This window comes from Epinephelus fuscoguttatus, linkage group LG2, assembly GCF_011397635.1.
Source record: "Epinephelus fuscoguttatus linkage group LG2, E.fuscoguttatus.final_Chr_v1".
NCBI classification, from domain to species: domain Eukaryota; kingdom Metazoa; phylum Chordata; class Actinopteri; order Perciformes; family Serranidae; genus Epinephelus; species Epinephelus fuscoguttatus.
In genome coordinates, this window is record NC_064753.1 from 18,812,759 (window position 1) to 18,826,674 (window position 13,916).

The 13,916-nt window shown below is 38.6% G+C and overlaps 1 protein-coding gene across 1 annotated transcript; it reads right to left on the reverse strand.

The window, feature by feature from the left end:
- Window positions 1–440: 440 nt before the first annotated feature.
- Window positions 441–13,586, reverse strand: LOC125880105 (isocitrate dehydrogenase [NADP], mitochondrial-like). The gene is made up of 14 exons (XM_049562384.1): window positions 13,214–13,586; window positions 12,542–12,787; window positions 10,442–10,672; window positions 7,610–7,850; window positions 5,046–5,137; window positions 4,712–4,877; window positions 4,403–4,563; window positions 4,162–4,305; window positions 3,928–4,064; window positions 3,293–3,444; window positions 3,002–3,114; window positions 1,229–1,326; window positions 1,041–1,133; window positions 441–925 (listed from the first exon to the last, which is right to left on the reverse strand). Exons 1-14 carry the CDS (start codon window positions 13,355–13,357, stop codon window positions 841–843), a joined length of 2,103 nt encoding a protein of 700 aa, XP_049418341.1. The 5' UTR covers window positions 13,358–13,586; the 3' UTR covers window positions 441–840.
- Between the last annotated feature and the right edge of the window lie 330 nt (window positions 13,587–13,916).

The window sequence follows — 13,916 nt, forward strand, 5'->3', positions numbered from 1 at the left end:
ATTCTATCTTCAACTGATTTTCCAGTTGGCTGGAGCCCCTCTGTGGGGGAACCTCTGTGGCACCCTCTGGAGGAGTTCTGGATGTAACACAGGTTCAGCATGAGAGAGGTTATGTCACCGAGGCTCCTCTTGAGACTACTTTGCATTCCTGAACTGATGTTGGAGGGGTTGGACGTACCGCTGCTCCCCACTGCTACTCTGACATGTTAAACACAGTAAAAACATTATTTTTCTTGCCAGATTTTGAGAAATAAAAATGCTTCTGTCAAGCTACATTTCATTAAAACACCTCCATTTGCCTGACGAATGAAACACACAAAGGAGTGTGAGAGTTTGTCTGACCACACCCAGAATGACCCTGTGTTTTCTGCTCTCATGTTCAGGTTACAGCACTGAGCAGTGTTACTCCTGAAGAGAAGAACAAAACGATACACTGCATGTTATTAAGAGAATATCACTGTTTTTTTTAATATTAATGTTTATAGTGCAGAACATGGCATTATCGTCCTTATTCTACACACTGGTCCCTGAATATACAGTCTAATTAAATGAAAAATTTCTGTGAAATGGCCTTTATAAGTTAACATTAGCATTAACGTTAATTAATAAAATAGTCACTTAATTGTGCAATACAAAACTGGACTGCTTGCAGCAGGTAAAGGCACAGGAACACGAGCACAGTTGTCTGTCAGTGAGCTATACAAATACAAAAATGGCACTGAAAATAGCAAACTTGGTTCCTTCAAAATTGGATACAAAGATTTATACACACGAGGGTAAAAATGAGCTAAAAACAGGTTTGGTCTCTCTGTGTTGGCAAGTGTGTCTTCTGATAGTGCTTCATTTGTTCAGAGCTTTGTCCAAGTTGGTCTTGATTGCATCCAGGAAGTCCGACGTGTTGACATAATGTTTGTTGAGCTTGCAGCTGCGAGATCACAGAGCAGGGGTTACATTTCTAAGAAATTATAAATTCTGTCCTCAAGTTAAAAGGTCAGATCCACACACATACGTGACTGAGGGATCTAAAAATGTAAACTCACTTGGCCAAGCCATGGATGCAGCCAGCGAGGTCCTTGGTCATCACACCGTTTTCCACAGTCGACACACAGACTTGTTCTAACGTCTGGGAAAACCTGGAGAGCGACAATGTAGCATGGCAAATTATTACGGTGTTAAATTACTCGAACATGTCACAATTGACTGGGGGGAAAATAATCACATAACGTACCTTATCAGATCAGGATTTCCGTCCAGTTTGCCTCTGTGCTCCAGTCCTCTGGTCCAAGCAAAGATGCTTGCAATGGGGTTGGTACTGGTTGGGTTTCCCTACAGAGACAAGACAAAGTTAAGGTTTGTCACAGACACTTAAACATTTCTTGGAGTTGCTTTGCATTTAGGTCAGACATTAGTATCTCCTACCATGGATTGATTGAATGGATTCCCATTAAGTAATTAGTAAAAGAGGTATAAAACGGTGAGTCTGGTTTGTTTGATTCTGAAGAGCTTGAAGTAAATGTGAGATTTCACATGAAATACATAAATAGAAGAAGAACAAATTTGCTACTTGCTTTGAGCTCTGCTGAAAATATCACAAAATGACACTGAATACATTTAGCTTGTTGTCTGAGGGAATAAGAAAAAAAACACACCACCTCACAAAACTTTATTTTATGCTCTGTAAGGAGGCCTTAGGTGTTTTTTGAAAGGCGCCTTTTAAATTAAATGTATTATCATTGTTGTTTCTACACTGAGATGCCTGTAAACAGCAACTCAGATTTATTCGGTTCTAAAATTCAACAGTGGTCATAATGACAAAATTTCCAACCAGTTTTTTCCAACCACAAACAAGATGCAAAATTAAACATTTCATTAGGGCTGTACTGAATACTAAGGTTTGAAGCACCATTCATAACATTGACATTCAAATTACAAATCAACATTTGAATGCTGCACAGCTTTAATTTACTTATTTATTTATTTATTTATTTATGGATATCTATTCATTCTGTTTAAACCTGATATTTCTGCACAGTTACAGATAAAGATTAGGCTTCACTAGTGTTATACTATTTATAGAATTAGATTCCAGTGGTGACTGCATATGATTGGAGTTATTGGAAATGTTTGGATCAAGGAACCAGGGTGTTATGAATTCCAAAAGTCAAAATTTATTGGAAAAAGAAGTAGATGTAATCACTTCCAATATTCACAACAACTTTTTATTGAATGAAATATTCTGCTTCAATCCATATTTGTTGGTGTTTAGCCTTCAAAAGCATAATTTTTACTGCGGTGGAAAAGCTTGTTTGCTTGCACACAAAGAGAGGCACACTGTATTTATGGGGCAGTCTAGCAGTAGTCTAAGAGCACCATAAATTACATTTATTTATTAAAGAAAGTTGATTCAATAAAGAAATACTAACTCATTTTATCTGATGAATCACTTGAGTCGAATTGGTTCATTTCATTGATTCAATACATATTTTTGGGCGTCACAAAATGACAACAAACATTTGAACCTTCATTTGAAATCCTTAATCAAGCTTTGAATGTAAAAAAAAAAAAGAAAAGACATTCGACATTAATGACATTTTTTGACTTCATGATCTATGGATACATTACTGATTGTTTTAACTGTGCCTTATTTTATCATGCTCCATTTAACACTAGGCTTCAACTGAGTGAAACTGCAGCTACTCATACTTGACATGAGTCTATTAACACTTGCAGTTGAATACAGTTTTAAAAAAATAAAGTCCATATGAGTACGTCAGTGCACTTTCATCACTGTAAGAACTCATTAGTGTCAACAGTTTGCATGTTGGACTGGTTTTCACTGGCTTCAAACATTACATCACATTTGTGATGTACGTGGAGAATCAACGTCAGCTAAAACTCTTATCCTAAAACTAAACCTACCCTCAAACCGTACACCAAGTTTCTGCCCTGAATGAGTCCTAAAGTAAACACAGACCCAGCAGTGTGACCTGGTGGCTCTTACCCTCTGGTGTTCACGAAAGTGCCTGGTGACGGTGCCGTGGGCAGCCTCTGCCTCGATAGTCTTTCCGTCAGGGACCACTAGCACAGACGTCATGAGGCCTAGAGAACCAAAACCTGGACACAGCACACAGACAAACCTGTCATCAGAGGGCAAGCAGATCACAAAACACACGCATGCAAAAAACATGATGTAGGTCAGATGGGAATAATGTAATACTGTGATTGTGTGGCCTTCGCTGAGCAAGCAGGGCAACACAACAACTGGCAACTCATCAAACTGAAGTGCACTAACCCTGAGCCAGAATATCTGACTGGACGTCTCCATCGTAATTCTTGCAGGCCCAAACAAACCCTCCAGAAGACTTCAGGACCTGAGCCACCATGTCGTCAATGAGACGGTGTTCATACCAGATATTCAACTTGTCAAACTCTGGTTTGTACTGCCTGAAAAAGAAAGAACAATGACATGTTTAGGTCTCCTTAAGACATTAAACTAAGACATTTGTTTTTGTCACTGACAGGCTCAGATAACTATTGTAAGTGTTCAAGAACATTATGGACAGGATCCCTACAGAGACATACTTTTATGTTAAAGAGTAACATTAAGAGTAGCAAAAAGGTCTATCTCTGTAGGGATCCTGTCCATAGACTTTCAGACACTTAGAAATATAATTTGAGCATACATTGACGGTGCACAAATGCCGAGTGGTCACAGTGCTGCCTGTTTCGCTGCTGCCTGCTGCAGCACTTTCATTCAATACTGGACCCATTTCAAAAACTGTTGCTCCTAGTAGTCACTTAAACACTAAGATGTGAAAATAGGGTCCAGGTTGACATATACCAAAGTTACACTTAAAGAGTCTGTTCATTGTGCAATGTAATAAACCAATCCAGTGCATCAAGTCTGGATCCTGTTCAGTATCTTACGCCTCAAAGATTTCCTCAAAAATATCCTTGAAGCGCCCGTCGTAGGCCTTGAGGATGGTGTTCTTGGTGCTCATGTACAGAGGCCACCTCTTCTGGATGGCATACTGGAAGCAGCTGTGAGCAAATCCACTGATGGACTGTGCAAAGAAAACACAATCAAAAAGGTCCAGATTTTAAACATAAGAAATCATATAGAAAAATGTCATGTAATTAAATGCATGAACAAACTCTTACCTCATCAGTGTTGTACATTCCCATCCCGCAGCCCCCTGAGGGAAAGTCATACACCTCCCACTCCCTCTGCTTGCTTCCATCAGCTGGGGCAAACACAATTTTGAACTTGCCAGGCTGGTCAATAACAAAGTCTGTGGCCCTGTACTGTGAGATTAAACATTAAACCAAGGCTGTGAGACTGCTCCTCTGTCTGTTCGGATACATCATCGAAAAGAGCCAAGCACAAGTTCGCATTTCCTACCTGATCGCCAAAAGCGTGTCTGCCAATTGTTATGGGTTGCGTCCAACCGGGAACAAGACGAGGGATGTTTTTACAGAGGATTGGCTCACGGAAAACGGTGCCACCCAAGATGTTCCTGATGGTGCCATTAGGGCTCTTCCACATCTTCTTGAGCTTAAACTCTGGAAATAAATATTAGTAATATTAATAATAACTAATCAAGAACCAAAATGACAAGTATCATTACTAACATACTCATACACATGCAACTCATATTATTACTGATGTGTTGTAAAACATTTTATAAAATCAAACACAAGTTAAACTTACCTTCAACTCGTTCCTCATCAGGGGTAATGGTGGCACACTTGACAGCCACGTTGTACTTCTTGGTTGCCAGAGCAGAGTCGATGGTGACCTGGTCGTCTGTCTGGTCACGGTAGGGCAGACCCAGGTCATAGTACTTCAGCTCAACATCAACATTGGACAGGATGAGCTGTACATGTACAAGATATTGATGTGTTATTTGTGTGAGGACAACATTGCATAGCAACCACACAAGCACACTCAAATGTGCTTATAAGTAAAGGCTACTTACAGTTTCTTAATACAGTGAAAGTCTACGTTATTGGCAGCTGATCTTTACAACTCTGTTTTGATTTACCTTGTCTTTGATGAACTCCCATATGATGCGAGTCATCTCATCTCCATCCATCTCCACCACCGGCTGGTCCACCTTGATGCGCCTTGTGGCATCTGAAAAGTTAAATTACATTAACTGTCACGTTTTACAGTGTTGTTTACGACTGCAAGGGGAAGATGATACTGAGGATACTCAAGGCTGCAGCTCTGTGGCTTTTCTACTTAAAGAATAACTTATTTATTGATATGATATTTATGATATTTTTCAACCTGGTACCTATTTTCCCATGTATAACCTCCTCTTTATTTTGCCACTGACAGTTAAGATTAAGGGTCAGACAACATCGTGTTACTGACATTTACTGATAAGTGTCTAACTCCAATTCCCATGGTTTTTTTTTGTTTTTAAGTGACTAATGGAAACCATGAAACGGGCTGCAATATTCACACTGACAATTTGCATCCTCTGAAAGTGCTTGTTTTTGCCATCGACATGTTCAGATAATTATTATGTGAGAGACACTATGGAAAGAATCCCTACAGAGACAGACCTTTTTTTAAAAAGTAAGATCCTTTTAATTAACGAGAAACAGCCCTGAAATCGCAACCGCCAAATCCACCAGACTCTGTTTAAATAAATAGCAATTTTATTCATATAAAACACACTTCATTCAAAGTCAACAGGAACAAAATAAAACTCATAAAAACCATCCTGGTTTGTCTTTCTACAGTTCCAACAATTACCCACTTTGGTTTGGTTGAAATAAAACCCTTAATTCAGTCACTTAAATGTGAAAATATGCCAGCTCTATACACGCTAAAATTACTGCTTATTTAAATAGAGTCTGGTAGAATTGGTGATGGCAATTTTACAGGCAGTTTCTGGTTCAACAAAAAGGATCTTACTCTTTAACAAAAAGGTCAGTATTTGCAGGGATGCTTTCCAGAAGTTGTCAGACACTAAAAATAACAGTGTAAACATGTCAATGGCAAAAACAAGCACTTTTAGTGGATGTGCAAACGTGCCTCACGTGGTTACACTGCAGCCTGTTTAAATACCAGCTGCAGTGCTCTCACGTAATACTGGACCAATTTCAAAAACTTTCATGTCATTCATTCATTTTCCATAACAGCTTATCCTGTTAAGGGTCACAGGGGGCTGGAGCCTGTCCCAGCTGACACTGGGCAAGACATGCTCATATTTACGCCCACAGCCAAATTAGAGACGCCAATTAGCCTAACCTGTATGTCTTTGGACTGTGGGAGGAAGTTGTAGTATGTGAAGAAAACCCACAGTGACATGGAGAGAGCATGCAAAGTCCCCCACCCTAGGGTTTGAACCAGGAACCCTCTTGCTGTGAGGCAACAACACTCACCACTGTACCACTGTGCGACCAATTTCAAATAAATAAATAAAAATACTGCCATTTTCCGATTTGCTGATATATTTAACAACTGATTAGACCTATTACGCGATATCAATACATCCACTCTTTTCCCTCCCTAATTTTAGTGATCAAGTCTCTTCTGTAGTGGAATTAACATCATATTATGCATGCATACTTTAATCGTGATGTCCCACCAGCTGTGGAGACATGAAATACAAGTTTTTAATGTATGTTATATTCATTCATTGTGCAAATTAAGAAAAAGTGTGTTAGTCAATTCCGATATTTCATTTTAAAGCCAATATCGAATGATGCTGATGACGTACTGATATTATTGTGCATCCCTAGAAAATAGGGTCCAGGTTGGAAAATACCAAACTTATCCTTTAATGTAGCTGGATGGTCATCTTCACACATTATCATAGTCATAATTTTCATAGCTTTAGATTGCATCTATTAACTAACTAACTATTACACTTCTTGATTCTTGAGTTCAGTCTGGCTGATGTGTGACTGTTCCCAAAGTCTTATAACTCAAATCCCTGTGGGAAAGCTCATCAGCATGTCAAAAACTACTAGATTTAAAACACCTGCATTTGGTTTTATATCACTTTCACTACTCAGTTACACAGAGTTCATTCTCACTGAGACAGCGAAACTCTGCCAGACAGTGACCATGGATTAGATGACTGCTTTAATAGCAGTTATTACCTGTCCAGCCCTTTATGTACCTGACACATAGGTAGAATCCTATGACACGACAGGCTGGCACCAGAGAGTTACAAATTAGACTATTACTCATACCTGCTGCATACTAACAATTGTTCCTCCACTGTTCACGTGTTATTCAGTGTTCAGCATGATAAAGACTTTTGCATGTTTCACCTTTAATTTTTTATTCTGTTATATAGTTGTAACTTTCTATTCTGCCCCGAGTTTTATTTTTAAATTTAGAGGTAAATGAAAACAATTTCGTCCAGTCTCTTGTATGTATGATTCATAGCTATTTGGCAATCAGCAACCTTGACGGTTTCCACTGTCACGTACTACTCGTAGTGCTCATTCATAAACACTCACTCAGTCCGTACTGTAACTTATGTTACACAGCCACATTAATGCGGTAAACATGGCTGTGAGACTGTAATGTCGCACTACAGTAAAATATTTTTCTTGTGGTTTTGGTGGGCGGCTGACTTACAGTTCCTCTGTTGAGACTTCTGATGGCAGACGGCGGCCGGTGAGAGCACTGCGGGGTAGTGCGACAGCGCAGCGGCTGCACTTCTTGTCACCGTCGTCAGAGCTTTCAGGTAACCCGCCATGTTCAGGAGGAAGTGATAATAGTTACGACCACGACCACTGGACCTTCTGTCGTTATGAATGGACAACACGCAGGTAAAGCCCGGTAAACTGGTGACGACTGACGCAGAAACACCACCACGTCAGCTTGGTGAGAGCACGCTCTGCTGTGATTGGCCAGCAATGTCGACTCCGGGCCAATCAGAATCTAGTATACTCTCTGAGGACGCTACGGTGAGTTCACTGTGGGTTTAAAGTCCAACCCTTCTTCCGCCCTCCCGTTTCCGGAATCAAGTGTACTTTTTCCCCCCTCGCCGCCAGAGGCGGAGAAGTACGCACGTATTTCACATATCTAAAAATGGCAACAACACAGTGTACAAAAGTCCAGTTAAAAGTAAAACTTACGCATTCAAAATGTTACTTAAGTAAAAGTACAAACGTATTAGCATCAAAATATAGTACCGAAAGTAAAAGTACTCCTTACGCAGAATGGCGCCAAATGCTTACTGTACATCACTTTCACGTTGCTAATGGCAACGGTGGAGCTCATTTTAATTACTACTAATTAATGAGTTGCTTGCGAATTTATATCTAAAATAATACGTCATAATTTATTTGTTGATTATATTCCACATTATTAACCTGCAAATACATTTTAATTATCACATGAATGTAGTAAAAAGTACAATATTTTCATTAATAATGGAGTGAGGTTGAAGTATAAACTGGCAGAAAATGAAAAGTAGCTCAACATTATACTTAACAGTGCTTAAATAAAGGGACTACTTACTTGTCACTATTACAAATATACTGGATAAGTAAAGACATCTATATCTAGGGACCAAAATCATTCTTGCATGTTAAAAAAAAACCTCATGTGAGAGATTAAAAGCAGAGTAAACTGCATTATAGCTCCCACACTTTTAACTGGCAGCTTTTTATCATATTGGGAAACCTGGTGTAGACCCACCAGAGTAAAGACATTGTCTGTTTAGTAATTATAAAAGTTGAATTAATTTTGAGCAAAACATCAACAGACATGCTCAAAAATTAAGTGTACACTTAAATAATCCTACCCCCTGCTCAGTATTCATGTCTCATTAAAAAGGGAAATTGTCAACAACTATCCCAAACTTATTTACAACTATTAATACATATAAATGAACAACTGTCTTAGATATTAAATATACAAACCCCATCTCAGCCAAGCCCAGACAAATAAATAAACTAACCCATCAGTATCCACCCTCTTCATCGGCATACCTCCTAAATATACGGTCTGTACGTATTTTTAAAGTGCTCTATAGTTGTACTTCCCTTTAACTCTTCATCTAACCCATTCCATAAACCCACCCACACTCTGAAATACACATATTTTTCAACATGTTTTCTTAGAGTCAATTTTGCTTTTAAATTATTCCCCCCCTCCCTATCACAAAATATTTTTAATATTGCCCAAGTGGATTATTTCTTTCTTTGTATGTTAGTATTAAAGTTTAGGAGCTTTTATTCAGTCTGTACATACTTTCTGCTTTATCAACATCTGCTTAAATGTGCCTGGCCTACATAGAGGACTGAATTTGTACATTGTAATACACAAACTCATTTAGCATCATTCATGCCCAATCTGTATAATTGAGGGCCTGAGTCAGCCAGAAACAGCTTTATCATCTCCTGTGATGTGTTTAATCTGTCAATTAGAAAACAGAGATAATATCTGCCAAGGCTGCATAAATGTCTTAAGTTTCTTATTTTAATAACACGTGATCTTGAGTTAACTTTTAAAATTAAAAATACATTTTTATTGAACTACAGCTGGAATTGGCATCTCAATAGTGCCAGAAAATACCAAAAAGACTCAAAATGCAAATCATAAATACCGTAGACAATGTTAAGAAATGGGATTTATGTCTCAATCAGAAATTATTCTCCACCAAATTTTATTGAAATCTGCTGACAGGGTTTACAGATAACAAAGAGACAGATTAACAAATATGGCTGCAAGCATAACTTTCTTGGTGTAAAAGGAAAATCCATAATGATCGGTCATGTCCATTTAACATAATCTCTTAACGAAATGGCATGGACTTGTAGTTGCACCCAAATGTAAAACATGAGAATCAAATCAGTCAACAGTATGCTACGTGACAAACAAGTCAAAACTGTAAACTTTCAACTTGGTATGAAAAGAAGAAAAAGATTTCTTAAGGCACTTTGTATGAGACACACGAGAGCAGGAGGGACGCAGAGCTCTCAAGCTACACCTCGTCACAACAATTTTTTGCACATAAATTAAGGTGACAACATGATACACACTATAAAACAATTACAACTAACATTCATAAACAACTGATGTGCCACAACATCTGATGTAATCACTGTCCAGGTCCTACTGTAAAACAATCTGGGTCAATAACTAACAAATCAAACCTGCTTTATGTTGTACATCAAAATATAATAAATAATCTGTGCAAGGTTGACAAGTGTTAATCTCATTTTCAGTACAGTGTGAGTGTTGTTTCATCTTTATACAGCCTGTTCTGAACAAACACAGACATGACAAAGGTATACAGAGGTTTGTCTGATACTTGGTAGGCAGGAAAAAATAAAAATTATCCATTCAACAAAACAGGTTTGTGGAAAATACTACAAGATGTGTGCTAATCTCCAGAAGCACTCATGTGTTCACATTGACGAGGTTCCACCTGAGGGCACATCAAGGCTACATGTTTTAAGTGGAGGCTGCCACAGAGCCTTTCTTGTCAGTGAAGAAGCTCTTGAGCAACATGACTTGACCGATGCCAATGACAAACAGCAGGACGGTTTCTCCGATGGACCAGTAGGTCACCCGCTCGAGGAGATGCTCGGCTTTTGTGCGGTCGTGTGCTTCTCTCAGTCTGTACCATGTCTGCGAGTCAGCCACCACTTTCAGGATCTCGTGAATGGAGACACATGACGACTCCAACTGAAAGTAGAAAGAGCAACACAAATTAATCAAAAGCGAAGAAATGACCTGGGGCAAACGTACAGTGGAGGGAGGGTCACAGTCACACACATATGCAAACACTGGATTATACTATCAAAAGTGCTCTTTAACCCTTGCATGCACGAATTATGACTTCCTCAGTCAAGAGTTTTTTTTTCCTGAGTGTTTTTATTCCTCTTTAGGCATGAAAAAATAAATTTAAATTCTGAAAAAAATAAAGGATTCAAGGAGTTTTTTGTACATGTTCTCTTGGGTGGACAGCATGTATTTAAATTTCAATCTGCAGATAATCCCATGAAATAATTATATATTATGTGAAACTATAAAAAACATATTTTAATGCTAATAAATTAGTGTGTTCACATATTTCAACATATTCTAATACTGTTCAATGCAATACAAAAGCATTGACCCATGCTCCTGATGTCCAGTTTAGCGGACAGCTGATTCATCGTAATTTCCTCCAAACATAAAATCAATACTTTGAAATTTTAAGAACTGTATTATACCTTAGATGTTACCAAATGGCATTTACTTGAAAGGGTCTTCTATTATGGAAGGATTGGCAAGATATTCTTGAGCTGCACTGGCCAGTGGGTGGAAGTGTGTGATGCATGTGGCTTATATGATCTATAGCATCAAAACCCTTGCATATACATGAAAATAGCTTTCAAATAGCTGTCCACTATAGTGACCACCATGCATAAAACAGTTAACAGATTCACTTCAACTTTCCACATTTGTGCCACAAGCCTCCCGACTTGAAGTGACCAAAATACACATACATATGTACTGTAAACATTACCCTTGTCTTACTGTCACTTTTATGTTATATCCACTTGCAGATGTGCCCAGCTTGTCAGTCTTGAGTGATTTGGCACCTAAATTAGCATCTGTAAATAGTATTGTCTTGTCACATGAGGTTACAGACACCTGCTATTGGGCAACATCAATGTACATACTACCTAGCAATCATCAGTACATACCTGTATGTGACAAAAACTACAATGAAAATAGGAAATTATTTGTTAAACTAGATATTTATTTTTATAGGTAAATTATAGGTTTTATGATTTATGTATAGTATGCATATAATTTTGTTATGGACTGATACTATTTTACAGAAGGAAAATAGCACCATTTTTGATTTAAAGCGAGTTCTTCTTTGAACACAGGCGTATTTCCACGTGGCAATCACACCCATCCACCCCACAGGCCCCAGTGCAACCACACTGCCTGCACTGCCTACATTTACACCCCTGTACCTGGGTGTTTCTGGTAATGTGGGGTGAAGACAGTTCATTAAAAGACTTGCCAAAAGGAATCAGTCATGGTTAATACAACATTTGCGGTGATACTTGTTATCTAAGCCTTTTATATTTGATGTCTTAATATATTTGCTCCGAGTTTGTATTGAGACTGCTGCTCAGCAATTTCTCTCAGGATATAAAAGTTGTATGTAATGTTAAATAAGACCAGCTCTGGCTCCACCTAGTGTCCAACCTCTGAAACCAAACTAACATCAATGCAACAGAAGGGGGTGTGCTGCATTTGCTACCTCCACACCAGCTGATTAGTTCACCTCACTTACTCAACACAACACTATTGGCAAAGAATGTTTCCTCTCAGAAACTGTAAGCCAAGCAGCAGGATACAAACAAATGTCTTGCCATAACTTAAAGGCAAAACATATTTTAGTGACACTTTACAGTGTGTGTGAATTCACTTATACCCACTTGTACACTGGAGCAGCCAAAGTCTGTCCCTTTAGAGTGTTTCCACTACAACAGACAGATTCAAGACACCTTCTTCCTCAAGCATACTTGTAAACCAGTTCCTCAGACTTACCTGAGTCAGTGCTGTAGGTCCATTCATGTTCTGCATGAGAGGCTCCTCATCTCCATGGCGGAACTCCAGGTACACTGTCTTATGTGTGAAAGTGGAGAACTCATTGCTGAAGCAGACCTTGTAGACTCCCTTCATGGCTGTGGTGTGAGAGAAGCTGTCATACTGCTTCTTCTTCTCATTATATAGGACATTGTCGAAAGGATCAGTGACGAAGCAGTCCACATCATAGTTGCCTCCAGCAATGACCTAAAAGAAGAGAAAACACAATGTGTGGATTACAGAGCATATGCATAACACAACAGTTGTAACACTGTATGTTGTTGGGTTGTAACATATGGATTGTGTAATGCTGAAATGGCTCACTCTGGTTTAGCAGTAAACCAGTTAGGCAGGTAACTCTGGCCGAGAAAACCTTTACCAAAACAAGTTTTCCTGAATTTCACTGTGTTATTAAACAACAGGTAAAGTTAATAAGGGGCCATTACCAAATAGTCACCTCATAAATACAGATACATGCTGAAGTTATGTGAAGAACTAAAACTATGCCTGTTCTTCCTTTCCAAAAAAGGCAGACAGACCACACTCAACTAACAAACTACAATCAAAAGAATAACTTGCAGCATCTTGTACATACACACTTGTGGAGGTGATGAAGCTGTCCGAGTAACTTACCTGAAAGTCTATTTCAAACTTTACGTCTTGTTCTAGCTCCTCGTAGAAACATTGTTTATCGTTGTCAGGCAGCTCAAATGTGAGCTCAGTCCCAAACACCACGCACACATGCAGCAGCAAACAGCTCAGTCCCAGAAACAGCATGTTGACAGCAAGAACAAACTGCTGGAAGCTGCTCACAGACTGAACCACTGATGGAAACACTCCTGTAGCTCTGACGTGGCACGTGTACGAACAACTTCCGGGGCAGGTTTGTTTATTTTTTTTGGGTTAAAAAAAGAAATTAGCCCAATGTTACTAGACTTAAAATGTCGTCAAACAAAAACAAACAGTAACCTCCGACTGAAAGGCGACCTATTTATAGACCGGTTAAGGCCGCGAGGCGACAAATTACTGAGATACAGCCACAGAGAGGTCTCAGCCAATCACAGCGCCACAGCTCCGAAGGCTGTGACGTCACGTTTCAAAATAAATCAGCAAGCCAGCCGAGACATTATTTTGCTTAGACAAATAAGTAAATAAATAAAATAAAACTAACACTAAAAGTGAAACTAAAAATAAACATAAAAATACAATAAAGATAAAAATTAAAATACAAAAAATAAAATAAAAATACAAATAAAATAAAATAAAATACAAAACAATACAATAAAAAGGCATTATGAGTTATGTGTTTTACTGAGATGGAAGAAGTATTCAGATA